General features: G+C 35.5%; 4 protein-coding genes across 4 annotated transcripts; 2 read left to right on the forward strand and 2 right to left on the reverse strand.

Moving 5' to 3' along the window:
- Window positions 1-5,786: 5,786 nt before the first annotated feature.
- On the reverse strand, window positions 5,787-6,728 carry LOC105230702 (uncharacterized). The gene has a single exon (XM_019991855.2). The coding sequence runs from the start codon at window positions 6,726-6,728 to the stop codon at window positions 5,787-5,789; it is 942 nt and encodes a 313-aa protein (XP_019847414.2).
- Window positions 6,729-8,427: 1,699 nt separating this feature from the next.
- On the reverse strand, window positions 8,428-12,263 carry LOC105230701 (presequence protease, mitochondrial). Its single transcript, XM_011211658.4, has 3 exons — window positions 12,108-12,263; window positions 11,262-12,027; window positions 8,428-11,201 (listed from the first exon to the last, which is right to left on the reverse strand). The coding sequence occupies exons 2-3, from the start codon at window positions 11,840-11,842 to the stop codon at window positions 8,669-8,671; spliced, it is 3,114 nt and encodes a 1,037-aa protein (XP_011209960.2). The 5' UTR covers window positions 11,843-12,027; window positions 12,108-12,263; the 3' UTR covers window positions 8,428-8,668.
- Window positions 12,264-12,584: 321 nt separating this feature from the next.
- On the forward strand, window positions 12,585-13,580 carry LOC105230699 (anaphase-promoting complex subunit 13). The gene is made up of 3 exons (XM_011211655.4): window positions 12,585-12,839; window positions 13,228-13,374; window positions 13,441-13,580. Exons 1-3 carry the CDS (start codon window positions 12,828-12,830, stop codon window positions 13,522-13,524), a joined length of 243 nt encoding a protein of 80 aa, XP_011209957.1. The 5' UTR covers window positions 12,585-12,827; the 3' UTR covers window positions 13,525-13,580.
- LOC105230700 (putative 1-phosphatidylinositol 3-phosphate 5-kinase) lies at window positions 13,579-19,878 on the forward strand (the record flags this gene model as incomplete). Its single annotated transcript, XM_049462126.1, is given in 10 exon segments — window positions 13,579-14,061; window positions 14,117-14,306; window positions 14,381-14,885; window positions 14,942-15,883; window positions 15,952-16,622; window positions 16,682-16,961; window positions 17,028-18,248; window positions 18,324-18,793; window positions 19,412-19,574; window positions 19,721-19,878. Coding segments are annotated over 10 exon segments (5,083 nt in total), but the record flags the coding sequence as incomplete, so codon positions are not given.
- Between the last annotated feature and the right edge of the window lie 1,978 nt (window positions 19,879-21,856).

Below are 21,856 nucleotides of genomic sequence, written 5' to 3' on the forward strand. Positions count from 1 at the left end.
AGTATTTAAAAAAAACCTTCTCCTGTAAAGTTTGGTTTTTGTCGCTTACGCTAAAATGGCGGTAAAGGCTCGATATAAGAATAACAACTTTTATTTACAATACCGATAATAGTTACAACAAACGCATCAGTTTGTCATGTAAACTATTAGCAATCAAGTTAGAAGGAACTAAGCATTTTTGGCACGAGAGTACATTATTATCAGGAAAAGTTGTCCCCTGAATTTCTTTGCGATATTTGCGGTGTCTAGGGTTATTCAAAAGTTAGGACCCAAATTTTACTATTTTAGTTTACAGGTAACTTATTTGTGCAAATTCCGATGTAGTTATTGGTGCTTGATTTATAAATTGTAACTTAAATAATGGTGATGGGGAGATATGAGATTTCTCCAAAAAGAGCGGTATCACACTTTTTATTCAATTTTTACATCGAGTTACTGCACTTTAATTATGTTTCAATATAACGTTTTTAAGAAAGGTGGGTATGGTAATCATCACATTTCATCCTTTTTTTTACAGTATTTCAAGTTACCAGAGGGTAGTATTTATAGCGAGTACTTATCTCGCGTTTGGCAAAGAACATATATAAGTATGTACTCAACACGATGTCTCAATTGTCACTCAAGATACAGCTTACACGGACGAACGGACAGATGGACAGAATTCAACTCTCCTCGTTTACTTTATTATAATAATATAGTACATGACTCTGTATATATGATGTAATAGTAATTGCTATTTATGTTCAACGTGAGGAGCTAAGTTGATTTAGCCATGTCTGTAGAGAAAAATTAATAAAATTTCGTCAAACCTCTGACCTTTTTATCCCTTGCAAGCAAACGTTGAATTCTTTATGATTGACACTGTGAACATATAATCTTGATGGAGTACAAATATAAATTTTTTAAGATATGTACGTATCTTCTTCTTCTTTACTGGCGTAGACACCGCTTACGCGGTTATAGACGAGTTAACAACTGCGCACCAGTCGTTTTTCCTTTTTGCTATATGGCGCCTATTGGATATTGCAAGCGAAGCCAGGACCTTCTCCACTTGGGCTTTCCCACGTAGTGGAAGCCTTCCTCTCCTTCTTCTGTTTCCACCGGTGGGAACTGAGTCGAATACTTTCAGAGCTGGAGTATTTTCGTCCATTCGGACGACATTACCAACGTAGCTTAATTCGCTATGTCAATGTCGTCGTACAGCTCACACAGCTCAACGAATGCGGAGCTCAGCGTGGACAATGCGCAAAGAACCATAAATCTTCCGCAGACCCTTTCTCTCGAAAACTCATAACGTCGACTAATCAGATGTTGTCATCGTCCATGCCTCTGCACCATATAGCAGGACGAGAATAATGAGTGACTTATGGAGTTTGGTTTTTCTTCGTCAAGAGAGGGCTTTTACTTATCAATCGACTACCCAGTCCGAAGTATCACCACTTGGCAATAGTTATTCTGCGTTGGATTTCGAGGATGACATTATTGTTGGAGTTGATACTGGTTCCAAGATAGACGAAATTACCTACGATTTCGAAGTTATGACTGTCAACAGTGATGAAGGAGTCTAGTCGCGAAGGCGAGGACTGTTTGTTAGATGACAGGAGATATTTTGTCTTGCCCTCGTTCACTACCAGAACCATTTGCTTCGCTTCCTTATCCATTCTGGAGAAAACAGAACTAACGGCGCGATTGTTGAAGCCGATGATATCGATGTCATCGAAGATAGTACCTACCCTATTTAGTTCTGGAGCTCGAATTATTTTCTCCAAGAGCAGATTGAAGAAGTCGCACGATAGGAAGACGCCTTGTCTGACAGCTCGTTAGTTATCAAACGGCTCGGAGAGGTCCTTTCCGATCCTGACGGAGCTTTTGTTATTGAAAGCTCGGCCGGCAATCCATCGGCCCCCGCCTATTTGTTATTCTTCATGCAGGTAATTGCTTTTCGATCTTCTTCATGGTCGGGCAATGGAGCATCTGCTCCATCGCCATCGATTCGGGAATCGGGTTTGCCTTCTCCTGGCGTTATACTTTTACTGCCATTCAGCAGTGTGGAGAAGTGTTCCCTCCATAATTTTGTATGCTCTGGGCATCAGTCACCAAATCACCTCTGGGGGTTCTACAAGAGTATGCTCCGGTGTTGAAACATATTAGTCGCCGCATCCTTTCGTAAAATTTTCGAACATTACCCCTGTCGGCCAGCTTGTCAAAGGGCTTCGTATCACGCATTTCGGACTTTATCTTTGTTTGTCTGCAAATACGTCTCGCTTCCCTCTTCAACTCTCTATATCTATTCTATCCCGCACGTGTTGTGGTCGATTGTTAAGTTGCGAGGAAGACAATAAGTTTTCTCTTCACTGCGACACGGCACTCCTAACAACTTTTCTTTTGCCTTTTTCGAAAACCAATGGTTTCGTTTGCAACTATAGGTAAGGAGCTTGAAATGCCGTCCCACAGTTCCCATTGTGATTGCAGTTTCTTGACGTCGAACCTTCATAGGTGGCATCCAAACGCTCATAGAAGGCAGATCATCAAAAATCAGCGATATGTTGAAGAACTTCGCTTTGATGCTGATTATGGCTAGACGTTCATCCACCGGGGTGAGTGGCAGTATTCGGCGACGGAGTTTCTCTACCACCACGAATCCCACCCCGAATTTGCGCTTCTTTATATGGCCCCTGTAGCAAATGCTATAAGGACCTACTCGCCTCAGTCCTTGTCCCGTCCATCGCATTTCTTGGACAGCGGTGATGCCACCCTTCAATCCAACGAGCACCTTCCCAATTAAGGGACTTGACATTCCAGGTGCTTGCCCTTAAATCGTTATCCTTAATGCGTTTGCCATGGTCGTCATCAAAAGGAGGGTCTCTTATTCGAGGCTGTTTGATCCTTTTCATTAAAGGCGTTTTATACATGGCGGGTCCCAAAACCAGCGCACAATCCTGTGAAGGGGATGTTTCACCTTCTCACTTTAGCTCACCTTCGAACAGATGTTCTTTGGCTACCCACAGGATATTTGGTCTAGAACCGGAAGTCATGAGCTGTTTGAGCATTACATAGGTAAAAGAGTCGTTTATGGTCACTCCCAAGTGAATGACAATCAGAAAATTTTCCTCACTTTCGAGAACTTCTACACATGACTCCATTCTAGTCCCTTGAGTAAGTTTTTGAACTCACCTTGTGAATAATAAAAAAATACCAACATTTTTATAAATTCCAATGCACTTAGTCTTTTTTATTACTTTATATGAAAACATATACATATGTACAAAAGTATGCAATATAAAGGTAATACATGTGTAATATTTAAGTATAATGGGGATATATCAGAGCAGCATATATATATTTATAAAAACCAACTGACAATATAAGAATAGGCGGATGTACGCAACCGTGTCTCAGGCAAATTTAAAATTTCCTGCGTTATATAATTAATTTATACCAAAGTTTAGAAATTTCGTCATCGTTAATAGCAGTTCGTGATGCTAGTATAGGTGGTATTTATTTCTTGCATAATACAAGTATATGCGTAGCTATTTTCATATATGGTTAATGCCAAAAAATGCTTTGACATCTTAATCTTATAAGGATATTATGATATGCTATGTACATATTAAGATGTGTGCACATTTTTATCTATGAATATGTTATGGAAATACATATGTATTTGTTCATTAAACTGTGTATTGTAAAATATATTGTATTCGTAATGCCTTTAAGGTAATGAACTTTGTCTCTTCTTGTGAAATTAATTATTAGTTAAGTCAGAGTATTAATAGTAGTAGTATTATAAAGAAGCGTTCATACTGTTACATGTAATTGTGTGCTCCTATTTAATCAGCTTTAAAAGTAAGTTTAATTGTATTAAGTGTCTATTAAGATACGTCTGGAAGAGGAAAGCCGGCAAATGGAATATTCATATGGATTTGCACATTAACATGCTTTACTGAAACTTCATTGTATTCTTAATTTTCTATAATCTATTAATATATAAAAAAAACTAAAGTGAAAGTTCAACAGCCTTTAGTCTACAATTTCTCCGCGATTAAGGCAAAGCAACGGGGTGATAACTTCTCATCTAAAATTTTATGATATTTTACCTTTATTTTTAAATTTGTCTGTGTCTCTGCGTACTCGTTCATGTAACACACTCGATCATAAAGAACAATATTTTCGCAAAGTTTCTGGGAAGAATATAAATGAATTATTCGTTTTTTTATATATTTTTTCATGCATGTAGATATTTATATATAGACAAATATTTGGAAAAATATAATTGTATGTTTAGACGCATAATAAAAAACTAATTTTTAATTAGTCTTAAGTCTAACGTGAATGCAGATTCTATATACATACATACATTCGTTTTAATATGAATTCCTAGTAAAGATATGAATTATGAAATATTTAATGCGGAATTAAGGCACGACATTTTCTCTGTCAAAACTGTCTTTCCATGAGATAACTTGAACAAAAATTAGGTTATGGTACAGAGGAAACTTTATATAACGAAGTTCAAGTGACTAGATAACTTTTGGGTTTGGTCATGTTTGAAACTCGGTACTCGTGATGTATTGCACTCTGGGAAACTACATTTCTAAACAATACAATTTGTCGCTTAGAAAAGGCTCATGTTGATTGCTATAGACAAATGTATAAAAAAGGAAAGGCTAAGTTCGAGTGCAACTGAACATTTAATACTCTTGCAACTTGCAAGAATCAAAGCCAGGAAAATACTTGAAGGTGTAAAACGTCAACCAGAAGATCGAAATCCAAGCAATTTTATATATGCACTAGCGGTGAATTGAAATAATAATAAAATTTTATTTTAACATCAAATACATTTATTCATACAAAAAACGATTTTATTTTAAATATGCACTAGCGGTGGTCAGTTGTCTCCGAGCACCTGGTGAGTCAGGACAAACATTTTGCGCGATGTTTTTCTGTTTAATCATTCATGGGAGTTGGGGTAGTATCGAGCCGATTTTATCTTTTTTCCCAATGCCACGTACTAAAAAACCAAACCATGTAGGAGCTACAGAGATCAATTTGTCGCACTTTAATGAAATAAAAAGCCACCCGGAAGTTCAAACCCATTTTTGCCTTACGGACATACTATTGTCAGAGAAGGATTATACCTGAATTTTTTCGTTGAGCAAATTTGGTTGTTGTAGCTTTTGTGGCTTACGAGATATATGCATTAAGCTTATTAGAGGCCGGGGCCACGCCCACTTTTTCAAAATTGTTTGCCCTCTTGCTACTGCAATCCCCTGTGCCAAATTACAGTTTTATATCTTAATTTAGTTATGGCACCTTATAGGTTTTCGTCTAATGAGGTTTTGTGCGCGTGGCAATGGTTCGATTATGCCCATCTACGACGTCGTAATTTTTTTTTTTGTAAAAAACCCGCATACCAAGTTTCATCAACATATCTCAATTTTTACTAAAGCTACAGCTTGCACGAACGGACAGACGGACGGTCAGACAGACAGTTAACCGGATTTAAACTTTTCTTGTCATCCTGATCATTTATACATATTAGTATAAGGTGATATATACAACCGTTATGTGAACAGAACTATCACACTACGTAGCAACAGGTTACAAGAGTATACATATTAAGCATTGCATTCTTTCAAAAACAACAATGGCTTAAAAGTGGTGTATGAGGATCTGCATTGAGCATTCGCTCTAGAAATAAGCTAAGGAATTACAAGTGGAATTTTTTTTACAGTTCTTTGTTGAATGTTTGAATGGCAATAATCTAATTTAAATTTATATGTATCTTACAAGGTTAGCACAGATATAATAGTGTCACTGACCTGTATTGTTGTTTGCAAACAAGTCAATGCTTCTGCCAATTTGGGACCAACTTCAGCATATTTTTCAACAACTTTTTTAAATTTATCTTCGTGCTCATTATTCCACATGTCTGCCACCAAAAACTGTGCATCCGCTGCCTTTGATCTTACTTTATACATCTGTCGAAAAGTTGAAAAACTTCTCATTTCACTCCAATCATTGTTAGGTCGTTGGCTTTTCGGTATAGTTGCGATTACTTCCGTTTCATCGTTAATGATGGCATCGGCTACGGCACGCCAGAACATCTGCTCTCCGTGTGCAACGTGCTCATCCTCTGAACAATGTCGCCAACGAGAACTGGTCTCTTGGCAAGCTAGGCGCAGAAAAGGACGGTTGAAGTAGTTCAGCACATTTATATCCCCTTCAGTGACCGCAGACTTTAATGCAGTACTCAACGGAAAATTTAAAAAGTGACCACTGGTAGTTTCGTTCAGCTTGTGATAACAACATGGCATGATAACCAAATGTTTAACTTCTGCCATTTCAAAAAATAACTTTATAGATGTAACCGATAGATCAGCACAAGCATGTAAGCCTATAATAGCCCATTTATTCAGACCAGTCAACCCACTTCTCAAAATATGATATTTAATCGCATTGCCTGCAGTCGGTTCAATAAATTGCTCAACATAAGTGACACGTTCACTCATTTGAGGTATCTGTTGTCGCAGACGTTTACGTGCACCCATTACTCGACACATATCTGCTTCTATGCCCAGAATCCGCCAGGTTTTGTTAATGCTGCACAACGCCTCACTAAGGTAACCCAAACCAGCTCCAAAGTCAATTAGTAAGTGTACATCATTACAATGAGTCTGTATAGCTTTAGTCAACTGAACAATTTCGTGTTGTTTTTTTACACTCATCTTCCTAAGTCGACATTTTGGAAACCCTTCCAGTTTATTTGATATATCTTTCGTATCGTGTACTTCTTTTGGTATAAGGCCGCGTAGTACTGAGCGAAATGTTTGCAAAACAATAGAATCAATACCAAGGTTAAAGTCCTCACATTCATGCAAAAATGGAAATGTATTTAATTCAGAGTTTCTTAATTGCAAAAAATAGTTTATATAGTCTGATGGAATCTTTTCCAACAATCCGGCTTTTATGAATCGAGTATTGGGAGTTATATATATCCAAGAATGATCACAGAGAAAGGCAACGGTAGCTCTAAAATAGTCCAGAGAAGAGTGAAATCCTTCAGGCAGGGCCATAATTAACTGAAAAAATATACTAAATTTATGTTGCCGATTAATATTTAAATGTTTTTGATATTAGGTATAAATCAAAATTTTCTAACCTTATAATATTTCTATTATATTTTATTAGCGGTGCAAGAAGTTAAAATTTTCTTATTACCCTCATTTCAATATAGTAATGGACATTCCAGTCAAATGTTCGTATCAAGCATACCTTGACGAACTTCATTAATTTTAGCATCAGACCACTTACGTACTTATATATAAAAGAGAAAGGAAGGGCTAAGTTCGGGTTCAACCGAACAGTTTATACTCTTACAACTTGCAAGAATAAGAGCCAGGGAAATACCTTAAGGTACCAGAGGATTGGAATTCAAGCAATTGTATACACACTCGACATAAGGTTTGTTAGAAAAACGAAAATCATTATTCATATGTATGTAGTATCGACCCGATTTTATCTATTTATGTCAATACTATTATATATACAACTAATAAATGCCACATACTAATGAAATGTTACCAGACATTCATTAAGGTACCTCACTTAATATCATTAATCATTTGGAGTAAAGTCACCCGGATGATATATGTATGTTTGTTATACGGGGAATAGGTTAAGTTTTTATCCATTTTAAGATACACGGTTATCAGCTCTCTAATTTTCATAGAGATAGCCCAAATGTTGGCCAATATATGCGGTATAAAGTAATTTTTGAGACACAAAATACCATTTTCCTGAGCGAATTAGATTTTACAGCATGCATAGATGGACCAACGGACAGACAGGCAGTCAGTCGGACTTGAACTCGTCTCTTCATCCTAATCTTATATAACCCTACATCTAACTCGATTAGTTTTAAATGATAAAAACAACAGTTAGGTGAACAAAGCTATTATACTCTGTAAGAATTCCCACGACGTCCGGAATTGACCCGGATTTTATCCAGCTTTTATCCGATCCGTTTGGATCGGTGAGTATTAATTTAATTTAAAATTATATTCTGTAGCAACGTTTTGCAACAGTATAATATGGTAAATAGGCACAAATACAATCGGTATTTCTATTTCAATACAAAGGATCACTAAGAGTTAAACTACCATATATTGCGAAACAAAGCTCAATATGCCAATATTGGCAAGTTAGTTCAATAAGACGAAATTTATTAAAACAACAGACATGAAAATCATTATTAACAATTCAGTATTTAATTGTTTTAAATAATAAATGACAAATAATTAAAATTCTCAATGTTCTAGTTTTCTAATTTAATTTAATTTTTCTCATTAACTCCTTTAGTGTACATATGTATACAAAAACTATCAAACCTTAATAAGAGTTTGTGGAAATAATTTTATTTTCAAATTCTTCTGCCGTTAAAATAAAATTGTATATATTTTATTATCATTCACATACACACATCGTCTAAACCAAACTTAAAATCAAACATATTATTCAAATGACTAAATATATAGTGGCATCAAAAAGGAGGTTACAAAAATAAGGAGACACTTATTATAATTTAATACAATTACTTATGTCGTGAATTAATTTACACATACGCACATTAATTCAAAAGTTGATATAGTTAATTATTAATGTTTCTTTAAGAAATAACTTTCCACTTCAAGTTCGTCTCCTCCTCCAAATTCTTATTTTCAGGTCCAAGCAGACAATTACCGAAATGTGCGGGTTCATATTTAAAATAACGCGTAACGACAGCTTTCAGCTCATCTACGGATGTGGAGAGAATGCGAGCTCGGTATTTAGCAAACATCTCTTGGGAAACGCCATATAAAAAGAAATCAATACCAACATTTCCCGGGGCAATAGGTGCATCCAATTGCTGCAGTACACCTAATTTCGCCTCGAATAAAGCTTGCTCGGTTAACTCTAAATTGTTTTGCTCCAACCATTGGTAAGTATCATTAAATGCTTTTAATGTTTTAGTTGAATTTGGATCCCGGTAGCTGAAAAAACAAAAAATGCCATCTGATCCGATTTTCGCACCCGCACCGTATGCTCCATTTTGTTCTCGCACTACTGGCAACAAATATTTAGCGGAAATTAATTTGGCTAGCACACGTAGTGTGGGGTGATCACGATGAGTATATGGCACGGTGAAGAATGCCTTGGCACAATAGTTGACTGGGATGTTCATAACAAAATGCTGTTGACTAGGCTCGAGCAGATTGATAATGTGATCACAGTTTTTATTTACTTCTGAACCAATTGGCATACTATTCAGAAATTGTTCATAGTACTTAATGAGGTTTGAATAGAATTCTTCAGAAGTATTCAAAGCACAACGCATATTGTTTTTTAATAAAAGTTTTTGGCCCAAAATATAAAGCTTTTCTCTAATATCTTCAATTTTGTTTTCTTTTACATAATTTTTCATAAATTCAATGTGTTCTACACCTGAAAGAAGAGATTTTAATTTCGCAGCACTTGTTACCAAGCCCGCACAGCTCTGCATTGCATATAAATGGCCTGAGCTAGCGATTCCTACCGAGATATTGGACACATAGTTATCAATTAGCATACTTAAACGATCAATGTCCTCTAATTTAAATTTCGTTAGTAATTCTGTGCACAATAAAAACATGTCGCTTGCATTCTTGTCCAACGCATGTGTTGTCATATAAACACCCAAATAGTATGATTTGCTATCGTAAATATTTTCTGCGAAATGCAATTTAAAATCAATACCAGCAGTTTTTGATAAAACCAGCTTATCAAATTCTCTAAAATCATAATTGCTGGTCCCCATGTCGTTTATGACATTGCAGAAAAGGGGTAATAGCATAACTTCGTCATGATTTAGGTTGTTACCGTTAAAATGCAATTTTAAATATGAAACATCATTGGTATGAACATGACATACCTGAGTTGGTACGTTACCAATACGCACAACATTACTAGCTGGCATTTTTGGCATTTCTTGAACGTCGGTCAAGTTTAGACATGGCAATAAATCTAAATTAGGTGGGGTCTTTTGGGCTTGTTCCAATTTAATACCATTTTTATAAATTTCTTCGCGTTTTATATCATCAAGTGACATGATTTTTTGTTTTAAAAGATCTAGTTCAGCAGTTCTAAAATTATCTTCATAATGGTCGTCTGGGGACATAGTTAATGTTAGACGATGTGTATTGGTTGCAAAGTATTGTTCCACTTTATGTTGCAAATATTTCGGATCTTTACCCAAATTATGGCGGAAATTGGCAATCATATTCGTTACCCGTAAGCTGGAAACAACGTCGCCATCATGATTCCACAATGGTGTGGAGTTAAATAGCAAGCCCATACCAAATTGTGGACTTTGGTGTTTCAGTAGTAGCTCAATATTATGAAGAACACTTTCTACGTGGCCACGATCAAATCCTTCAGCAATTACTTTTTTTATGGTTTTGTCAAAGATTTCCTGTACGCGTCCGAAATCTTCAACACGTAAATCTTGTAATCCAACGCAGAAAAAAGTGTCTTTTATTTGTGGATCGTAGCCAGTTGCCTGATTATAACCGCCAGAGAAGTTAGGTTCAATAAGACTTTTATAGAAAGATGAATTCGGTCCTCGTATTAACAATTCTGAAAGCACATGCAGCACAAAAGTCTCTTGATTGTCAGTTACGTCTGACATTAGCAAAGCTATAGCTATTTGATTTTGTCTCTCGAATGGTGCACCCATATTATCAAAACGACTGGATATGTGTACATTACGTGGCTTATCCCAACGAGTTTGGCTTGGTATTCGGCTATAAGAGTTATCTATACCATTGCAATCACTTAAATATTCACTGCTGACATATTCAAGGGTTTTAAGTAAATTGAAATTGCCGTAAGTGTAAATACGAGCGTTGCTTGGATGATAATATTTCGAATGGAAATCTACCAAATTTTTATGTGATAATTTCGGTATTTCCAGTGGATTACCTCCCGATACAAAACCGTATGTATGGTCTGGTAGTAGATTATTAAGTAGATTTTGGGAGAATACTGAACTATTTTCTGAGAAAGCACCTTTCATCTCATTATAAACTACTCCTTTTAATACGTATTCAGAAGACTTGTCATGCACATTCGAATGCTCTAATCGCCAACCTTCCTGCAGGAAGTCCAAATACGCCAAATTCGGTCTAAAAATTAGAGCAAGCCGGTTATCAAATTTTTAAAGTATGTAATCCACAACAGCTCACCTGAATACTGCATCCAAATAAATTCTTTGCAAATTTCTAAAGTCAATTTCATTCATGGTGGAGAAAGGATACATTGTATAGTCCGGACCCGTCATAGCGTTCATGAAGGTAGCGACTGATCGATTTAGCATTTTAAAAAATGGATCCCGCACTGGGTATTTTTTCGAACCACATAATACACTATGTTCAAGGATATGTGGTAAACCAGTTGAATCGAATGGTGTTGTTCGAAAATTTATAGAAAATACATTGTTTGAATCCTTGCGATCCAAGTACCACAGTTCTGTACCACATCTAACATGACGAAATGTATAGGACATTATACCAAAATCTGGTACAGATTCCACTCTAATACATTTAAACCCATTGTATTCTTTGCCTTCACTGAATTTGTGCTCTTGCTGCTGTATAATATGAGGTGCGGCCATCACTTTGTTACGATATAATATCTTGTTTGGGACACCGTAGACAATTTGATTATTATTAACAATTTTTCCGATTTTTCTAGTGTCCGTATAAAATAAAGCTGCACGCTTCATAACTGGAGCAACGGAACCCGTCCCCCTGATAAGTGCCAGCATTGTTCTTCAATATGTTATCACTAATTGTGGGTGCACTAATTCTCTTTTTAAACGCCAAGAATCATAAGAATTTTGTCAGGGTAGCAATTATATATTTCAGTTCGTTTGATTAAAACAGTACCTAACTTTAAATGATTTCTTGTGCTAAATCAGCCGGTTCAGTCCTTAATCGTAGTAAAAATTTGCTAGAATGTGATGTTACGCAATTTTATCTTTGCTTGTAAATAAATATCGATTTTAAAATATTTTTTAATTTTGCACTTACCTTTACAATTTCGACTAAATTTTAATTAATATATATTTTATAATTAATTATATTTTTAGTTTACTTTTATTGCAATAGGTTTTACAAGCAGCACAAATAAAAGAATGAGACAAAATAATCCTCTAAATTGTACAAATTTTTGACATTACTAAAACGAATGCCATATGATTGAACAATGTGACCACAATTAAATTAAGCTGAAACTAAAGTAGTACTTTACTTTGATTTCAAACCATACAAATATATTAGGAATCATATATAAATTTGAGGACCATAAATATTAATATTTATAACTCTTTGAAGTTAATTTTATTACGAAAATAGCGAAAATAAAAGAAGAGCTCGATGTACGCATTAAGTTCACATAAAACACTTTGGAAGTAACAGTCGTCATATTGTTATAAAACGTTTTTTAGATTATGAGTCTGGTAACTTTAAAAACAGCTGATTGGAATTATCTTCTTCGTTCTTCGTTCTTCGATTTAACGCAATAAGAAAATATTTCTACCATATGTATATAAAGTTGTTTAATGTAACTCTATAAAGTATCATACAAAAATTTGTAATTTTTAAACAATTTGATGGAGTAAAAATGCAATAAATTGTGCATTATTATTAGGGTTCTCCTTTACATTTATTTTAACATAATATTTGACAATTTGTGACCTTATTTCGGTTGTGAAAAGTGAAATCCAATAAAAATATTATTGAAATCCAGTAATGGACAGTCAGGTATGTTCTGAGGTGTTTAATATCAAATATTCAAACAATTTCCTTAAATATATACATAGTTTTAAAATTAAGAATGTTTTTGCAAAATAGTACGAAATCTCCCCATACACATACTTATAAATGTATTTGTAATTATGTATAAACATTATAATCTGCTAACTACACGGCATGATTCATTTATTAAAACAATTTAGCTACAGCTCTTTCTAGAGCTAACATTAAGTAATTTAATAAAATTGAACAAACCACCTATGTAGCTGGAATAAAAAGACATATTTACTTTTTAAGTAAAAATAGTATGTGCGTGTAGATTTAAGGCCATGTACAGCACAAATTTAGAGAATCGAGAAAAATTCTATTATGAGTACTGTTTCGGCCACAATTTCAGCCACTAGCCGAAGGTCGTTTATTGGATATTGTGGATAATAAGTGGCGCGAGGAGCTTTTACCTTTTGATCAGATCCTTGTCCCGGCAGATAAACTGCCAGATCCAGAAGCTGATGGTGGAGACTCACATTTAACACTTAGCGAACAGGTAAATGTATCCATTCTTAATTAAAAGTATGTATATTCCAATTTATATTTTTGAAATTTATAATAGGAACAAAAATGGTGTGATTTGGCCCTGAGCACATTGGCACCCGAATCTTCTCTTGGGGATCAATTGAACCTCTCTTCAATATAAATCATTAAAAAATCAATTTTACCATAATAAAATTTGAAAATTATTGCCTGTAAAATGAATCAGCATCTCCACTCACCTACAAAGCTTACCGAATTTGCGCGGGATTTTGAAGATGAAGAGACCGAATCTATATTGGGTCGCTTTGTCAACAAAATACAAAACGTATATAATCAAAGTTATAACACTGTTAATGAAGTAGCAAATAGTGGTGCCGACGGCGTCTCGCCCGTTCAAGTTTCGAAACCGTGTCTTTATGCTGACGAAAATATAGATGCTACCGGCAACGCAAGTATTTCTCACCAAAATTCGAATTCCAGTATAAATACCTTATCAATTAATACGAATTCACCAAATAAAACTAATAATTTGAATAAAAACATAGACAAGTGTAGTTCAACCATTAAAAACAAAACAATAGATGAATCTAAAAACGAAACTGAAGAACAAGTTTTGGGATTACGAAACGAAAGCAGTGAGGGCCGCACCATGGTCAATGTACTAAAACGGATGAGTAACTTAATGGCCACAAAAAACAGTGTAATATTTAAGAAATATAAAAGCTTTTTACAGTTTTTAATATGTTTATTATTAGGATCTACAAAATTATAAAGACACTGAATTACATCGTTTTTGGATGCCTGATTCAAAGGCAAAGGAATGTTATGATTGTACCCAAAAGTTCTCCACCTTTAGGAGAAAACATCATTGCCGTCTTTGTGGACAAATATTCTGTTCCAGATGCTGCAATCAAGTTGTGCCTGGAAAAATAATTAAGTGTGCTGGTTTGTAAATACATATGTATATATGATATTTAAACATATTACAATGACGCAATTTTATTATATGTATATTTTAGGGGACCTCAAGGTTTGCAATTATTGCTCAAAAATTGTACTTAGCTACTTAAAATCTCCAGACATAGCAGTGGATTTGCATGCAGATTTACAAGCGTTACAACAAGATTTAACTCAAAAACTAGAAGAACAAAATGATATTAATAACATTGAGGCTTTATCTACACGTGCAATTTCAACTCGGAAGATATCTGTTGGATATCAAGAAGAGCGTTTTGCCACTCATATGGGTAATTGCTTGTCTATTGATGATCGAAAGAACATACTTCAGCAATCAAATTCTTTAATAACACTGCACGAAGAAATGCAACGTCAGTTGACAACACAAAACAGCGGCACATGTCTAATCGAGTATATGATTTTACATGAAAAATCTTCAAATAAGATACAAGCTATAGCAATATTAAATGCAATGTTAGCTGCTGGCTTTTTACAACCTATAGTCCCAGATTCCGAACTGATGGATTTCGATGAAAATCTGCATTACAAGTTTATAGAGCCGAATAGGTAATTTGAATAAGGCTGCATTTTTACTTTTTAACCGCATTGCTTTTTATTTACAGACATAATTATAACAATGCATATTTTAAGAAGTCGACCAATGTTTCTGTGGTCACCACTCCACAGATTGATAACAGTGGTGAACCACAACCGCCAAAAACAATAGATGTCTCATTGAGTTTCCATTCCATGAGGGACATGGAATTTGAATCTTCATTGTGTTCCACTACAACTACAACTAAACTTTTGGAATCTTACTGCGACTACGAAGAGCAGCTGCTGACTCAGATGCTACGCACATTCCATTTAGATATGCGTTGGTCTAAAGTACTCATGTCGTTATGTTGTCGAGCAGCCAATCATTTCAAACCAGAATATTGCACCAATGAGTTAATGGACGTACGCAATTATGTAAATATAAAGAAAATACCAGGTGGCAAACGACAAGAGTGTACAATAGTAGGTGGGGTTGTTTTTTCAAAAAACATTGCTCACAAAGATATGGCTACACGAGTTGAACATCCACGTATACTCCTTTTACAATGTCCAATTGTGTACGAACGTATTGAAGGAAAATTTGTTAGTATAGCAACAGTATTGTTACAAGAAAAAGAGTATTTACGACGTGTTTGCGATCGCATTATGAGTTTCAAACCAAATGTGGTATTGGTGCATAAAAATGTTGCGGGCATAGCTCAAGATATGCTACGCTCACAAGGTATTACTTTGGTTTTAGATGTGAAGCTTTCTGTAATGGAACGAATATCCCGCACACTACAATGTGACATTGTGGTTTCCATAGAGTCCAATATAGCCCGGCCACAGCTCGGAATGTGTGATGCTTTCTATATTCGAAATTTCAGTGATGGTAGTGGCATTAATAAAACCTTAATGTTTTTTGAAAAATTGAACAATCCTCGTGGCTTCACATGCTTATTACGTGGAGGCTGTAATAAGGAGCTGTCAAAGGTCAAAAAAGTTGCATCGTTTTTAGTGTATGCGCGGTGAGCACAATTTATTATTAATTATTCTTCTAAATCGACGTTAAAAATAATATTACTTACTACTTCAGTTATAACTGGCGATTGGAAATGTCGTTTCTCTTAGATGAGTTTGCTGATCCGCTTACACCAAAACCACCCATTTTCAACTCGAAAGAACCAAGTCCAGATGATTTATCTCCTGGTGATAAAGAACAGAAATTAACGTCGGCGGTATCCACTGGAAAATTTGTGGTGGAACGAAAAGAGGAGAAAGTACAGCCACAACGCAAAGAAATCATCTCAGTGTCAGAGAATGTTGCTGACTTTACTGATCCACTCCGTTCCGTGGAGGTTGACACAAACAAAATATCAGAAGATCGACCTGTTGTGAAATTAGCAGTTGAATCACGTTACGATAATCGCTTTCGCACTGCACTCAGTTCAACTTTACTCTCGGTCAGCCCATTTCTTAGTTTTCCATTACCGTATTTGGAAACCGAACAAGGTCGAAAATGTGCTCTGCGCAAACTATTTCCAACTGAGCTTTTTTACTCAAAATTAATGTCAAATAGGAATAGCCTGCATTTAGACCGTAATGAAAGTTTGGAACATATTAAAATTATGGCGAATGAAACTATGTTAAAATCTCCACATCCTTTTTTAAAACTAAAGCTCACAACACCATGTGATAATCGTGATATACAAAATTTACTGGCAGAATTTCGATCATATGGTGGTCGTTATCCAAAGAAAAAAAATTGTAATTATGAACAAATATTTTTTTGATAATTGTTTAACGAACAATATTAAAATCCATAGCGTTTAGAAAAATGAATGAAGTTTCACAGAAGGTGGATGAGGAACTGGTTTTTAAAGATGCACTTGATTTAGAAAACCATCAAAGGCTGCCGGTACTATTTTGCAGTTTTTATTTCAATCCGAAGTCTGCTTCCTCTTTTTGCGCCCCACCCACTTTGTTAGACATGAAATTTTATGGGCAACACGATATTATGCTTGGACAATTCCTGCAACGTTATTGTTGTCGGTTAAATTCGATATGCAAACTTTGCAATTTGCCAATGTTGGGGCATGTACGCCGGTGAGTATATTGGTATGAGATAGAAACATTTTGACAAGTTGTATTTTATCCAATTACCATCTACAGATATGTACATTCCATGGGATGTGTACAAGTCTTTCTCAGCGAGGATAATATAAAAACCGATCCTAATCGTATTTTTTTTACTGCTTGGTGTACAATTTGCAATGAGATGACCCCGAGTGTACCGCTGTCCGACAATTCAAAATGCCTTTCTTTCGCAAAGTATTTGGAGCTTCGTTTTCATGGACACTCCTATAAAAGGCGAACTATTATCAGCAGAAATTCCCCTTCAATAAGCCCAAGCTGCATAGAATATAATCAATGTCAGCATTCTCTCCATCGTGATTATGTACACTATTTCACCTATCGAGGCGTAGGGGCTAAATTTCAGTATACGCCAATTGAAGTTTGGGATATTGGATTACCTTCACTGATATTAGATTTAAAACCACCACAGTTTGATCATTTCAAATATGTGGAAGAAATCAAAACATTTTCTATGAAGGGACATGAAGTGTATACTCGCATTCATGAGCGCATTGCTGATCTTGCCACCGAGGATGATACTTTGGCGATAGTGCTTAATTTAAAGACAGCGTTGAACAAAGATCATTTTATTTTCAAACAACATATCGAAATTGTACAAGCTTTACTCACTGAACCAAAAGCCAGTATACATGATATAAATGATGCGTTACTTATGTCTAAACGCGTACTGGCGGAGAGTATTGATTTATGGGGGCCAAGGGTACACGATATTGCGTTGGCACAAAAGGCGGTAACCAAACAACCAACTCAGATGCATCCGGATTCTGTTACCGTTTGTACCGAAGATCTACATTCCGATTATTTGGATTCTTCACCCATAATGTCAGAAAGGCCTCGCTTGCTACGTGATGATACATATTCACAAATAGATGATAGCGCTGGCGAGAGATCAACAGTGGAGCAACTCCTTACGATTTCGGCGAATACCGATAAAAAATCTATTAAAAAAATACTGACTCAGCTTTTGCCTTCTGCTGGACCAGCAAATTTGCTTCAATCACCTTTTTCGTCACAAGAACATTATACATTACCATTGGGAGCATTTCCGATTCTGGTACATGATCAGGACTTGAGTTCGCTAATCGCATATAGTCTGACGTCAAGTGACTATCAAAAATCAATTGTCAATTTGGCAAACAGTAGTTACTCTGAAAACAGTAGCGGTACTGGACTAGGTCATCCGCCAACTATGGATAGTGAAAATAGTCCTAGTTTGAAACAGAAATTACAAGACAAGTGGGTAAAATAAATTTTTTTTTTTACAAAAAACATATAATTTGACAAAGCTCTGTTGTTATTTTATTCTTATAGTTCACAAGAAGAAGATGAAAGCGACACACAAGATGTTCCAAATAGTACCAATACCACAGAAGAAGAAAAGAGCAAATCAAAAACGAATACTTCACACGTAGAATTAACATTCCATGATAACGGCAAACAATTTACATGTAAAATTTACTTTGCGAAAGAGTTCGATTCAATGCGAGTAAAAACGTTAAGACCTCCAATTACTGAAAAATCATTATATAAAGATCTTGAGCAGAAGAAAAAACGTGAGGAGTTAAAAGTTTGCCAAAGCCGCAGTGGCCCTGAGATGGAATTGGTGCATAAACCCAGCGATATATATAACGCTACACAAGCAGATGCAACCAAACTAAATCGAAATGTTTTTCAGACAGAAATCGAGAAATGCCGTAATTGTTTGGCTCGTTCATTATGCAGCAGTGTACAATGGGAAGCAAGAGGTGGTAAATCTGGTTCAAGATTCTGTAAAACATTAGGTAAGTCAGAAATTTTACATCCATATTCTACTAATGCGTTGGTCCGTTCCTCCTAAGTCCTGGAGGAGTAGTCATCGTTAGGATGCGTGCGCTTGACGCGAATTTTAATAGATTCTACGGCCTCACTGTTGATACTTCCTCCAATGTATCATACTGTGGGGCATCCAGATGCTTACAGCGTAGTCTTGCCAATGCGGGACAAGTGCACAATAGATGCTCCATTGTTTCCCTGGTGCCCTGTTCTAGGTATTTCCTGCAGTTTTCTCGATTTGTCAGCCCCATCTATTGGCCATCTCGTTCACTATTTCATTGCCCTGGTACCCAGTAAAAGTAAAGTTGCTTACTTCTGACAACACTTTCAACAGCTACCTTGCTTTCCAAGACACTTCTGACGAAATGCAATACAAGGTTACTGTGTTGATTGCTGCTTGGCTGTCTACGTAGATGTTGACTTTGGAAATACCTGCAGGCCAGCTCCACTGCTTTTGCAATAGCAAAGACATCAGCCTGAAATATACTGCAGTGGTCCGTAATTTTGAAGAAAATGCCAAATGAAAATTCATTTCAAATAATTTCTAAAATTAAATTATTATATATATAATAATTTTATTATTTCAGATGACCGCTTTGTGTTGAAGGAAATGACTAAAGGAGATATTAATATTTTTGAAAATTTCGCTCCTAATTATTTTGAGTATATCAGCAAATGTCAACAGCAAAATCAGCCCACATTGCTGGCTAAAATTTTTGGAGTGTTTAAAGTTGTCGTAAAAAAAAAAGAGTACGTAAACTAAAATATAAAATCTAAATAATATTTTAATGTTCGTCTAAACCTCCGTCCGAGGCTTTTACGGAAATAAAGCTATTATTCGTCGTCAAAGTCTACTTTATTTGTGTAGTCATATTTGGTCTAATATTTTTTTTTAGTTCATTTGTGGAGAAATCTTTGCTCGTTATGGAGAACCTTTTTTACGATTGTGATATCAAAAATAAATTCGACTTAAAGGGTTCTGAACGCAATCGAATGGTGGACCCCACTGACCAGCAAGGTGAAATAGTTCTATTGGATGAAAATTTAGTTCAAAGTAAGTAAACCAAATCATTCATTTAAATTGACCTATTCGTGCATGTAAATTTAAAGACAAATATGTACTTGGTGTATGCATGTGTATTTTTGTTACCTATGGTATACAGAGTTAATTGACATATGTATATATATAAAGAGATGTGTCGAATTATAATCTCGCAAACGTTCCATTTTCGATCTTTCCATTATCTCCCTTCCAGCGCTTACATTGCAGAACGAGAGCTCGTGCTGTTAGAAGGGAGCTCATAGTAGATGATTCCCTGGCAATCCCATTATACACACAGTAAACCCTTCCAGACCGTCAATCCTGATTTGGCCGACTCACCGAAACTAGATCACGACCATTTCCATTGACTTTGTCGTAAGGGAGCCACTTTTCATCACCATTATCCATCGACCTAACTTGACGATTTCCATTATTTTATCGATATTTTCGACAGCCGATTGGCTTGTGTGTTTGCCTTGTTCGAAGAAAAATTTAAAATATGGCGTATTTTCTCTTTGCTGGTGAACATCTTTCAGTGCACACAATACCACTCGGTAAAAATCACAAAACTGTCTAAAAATATTTTTGAGTACGAAATGTTATCTTTCTAACTTCACATCGATATTACCTCTTGATTTATTATACTTTTGTAATTTAAAAAAGTATAACACTATATGGAATAGGGATGTTTATAGCATTTGTTTAAAAGGGTCTTAGTAATGACGACTCGACGAGCGGCTCTTCCCAGATAAATTATGAAAATTTAAATATTTCTTGTTGCAACAAATCCTCTTGAAAGAAGAAAGTTTGAAATGTTGCTGCTTTTCAAAAGGATTGTAGCAAAAATTTCTTGACGTTGTAGAAGAAAATATCACTCTAGACCAGCTTAAATTTATACACTATAAAATTAATAGTTAACTAAATAAAAATAATAATAAAAGCAATTTTCAATACAAAAAGATAAATGTAAATAATAATACAAAAATAATATGAAAACTGTATTACATCTGGCATTAACCCGTGGCTCCGGTCGCTCCTTGATGCCAAGGATATCATTAATCATAATAACAATATAATGAAATAGTTAAATTGCCAATCCACATTTTTATAGACGTCGTAAATCACTTAAGGAATAGTACATACATAAATACGTATGATGTTACAAAATTTTCACAAATATCTTATCATCTGAAATAAATAATACGTAAAGGATGTCACAGTCTCTGCATCGTATATCGTTAGACATACATACATATATGCATCTTGTTACACTCCTGCAACCACACATATTATTATAGTTTTGTTCGCTTAACGGTTGTACGTATCACCTAAAACTAAGCGAGGTAGATATAGGGTTATAAAGGGTGATTTTTTAAGAGCTTGATAACTTTTTTTTAAAAAAAAACGCATAAAATTTGCAAAATCTCATCGGTTCTTTATTTGAAACGTTAGATTGGTTCATGACATTTACTTTTTGAAGATAATTTCATTTAAATGTTGACCGCGGCTGCGTCTTAGGTGGTCCATTCGGAAAGTCCAATTTTGGGAAACTTTTTCGAGCATTTCGGCCGGAATAGCCCGAATTTCTTCGGAAATGTTGTCTTCCAAAGCTGGAATAGTTGCTGGCTTATTTCTGTAGACTTTAGACTTGACGTAGCCCCACAAAAAATAGTCTAAAGGCGTTAAATCGCATGATCTTGGTGGCCAACTTACGGGTCCATTTCTTGAGATGAATTGTTGTCCGAAGTTTTCCCTCAAAATGGCCATGGAATCGCGAGCTGTGTGGCATGTAGCGCCATCTTGTTGAAACCACATGTCAACCAAGTTCAGTTCTTCCATTTTTGGCAACAAAAAGTTTGTTAGCATCGAACGATAGCGATCGCCATTCACCGTAACGTTGCGTCCAACAGCATCTTTGAAAAAATACGGTCCAATGATTCCACCAGCGTACAAACCACACCAAACAGTGCATTTTTCGGGATACATGGGC

The sequence above is a fragment of the Bactrocera dorsalis genome, unplaced genomic scaffold (assembly GCF_023373825.1).
Source record: "Bactrocera dorsalis isolate Fly_Bdor unplaced genomic scaffold, ASM2337382v1 BdCtg302, whole genome shotgun sequence".
Lineage (NCBI taxonomy): Eukaryota > Metazoa > Arthropoda > Insecta > Diptera > Tephritidae > Bactrocera > Bactrocera dorsalis.

What these genes read in the sequence shown, in the direction of transcription:
- LOC105230702 (XM_019991855.2), bottom strand. Translation starts at nt 6,728, where the DNA reads ATGAGTGTAAAAAAACAACACGAAATTGTTCAGTTGACTAAAGCTATA.
- LOC105230701 (XM_011211658.4), bottom strand. Translation starts at nt 11,842, where the DNA reads ATGCTGGCACTTATCAGGGGGACGGGTTCCGTTGCTCCAGTTATGAAG. An exon ending in TATTTGGATGCAGTATTCAG is followed by an intron (nt 11,202 to 11,261) that starts GTGAGCTGTTGT and finishes TCTAATTTTTAG; the next exon opens with ACCGAATTTGGCGTATTTGG.
- LOC105230699 (XM_011211655.4), top strand. An exon ending in ATTTAACACTTAGCGAACAG is followed by an intron (nt 13,375 to 13,440) that starts GTAAATGTATCC and finishes AATTTATAATAG; the next exon opens with GAACAAAAATGGTGTGATTT.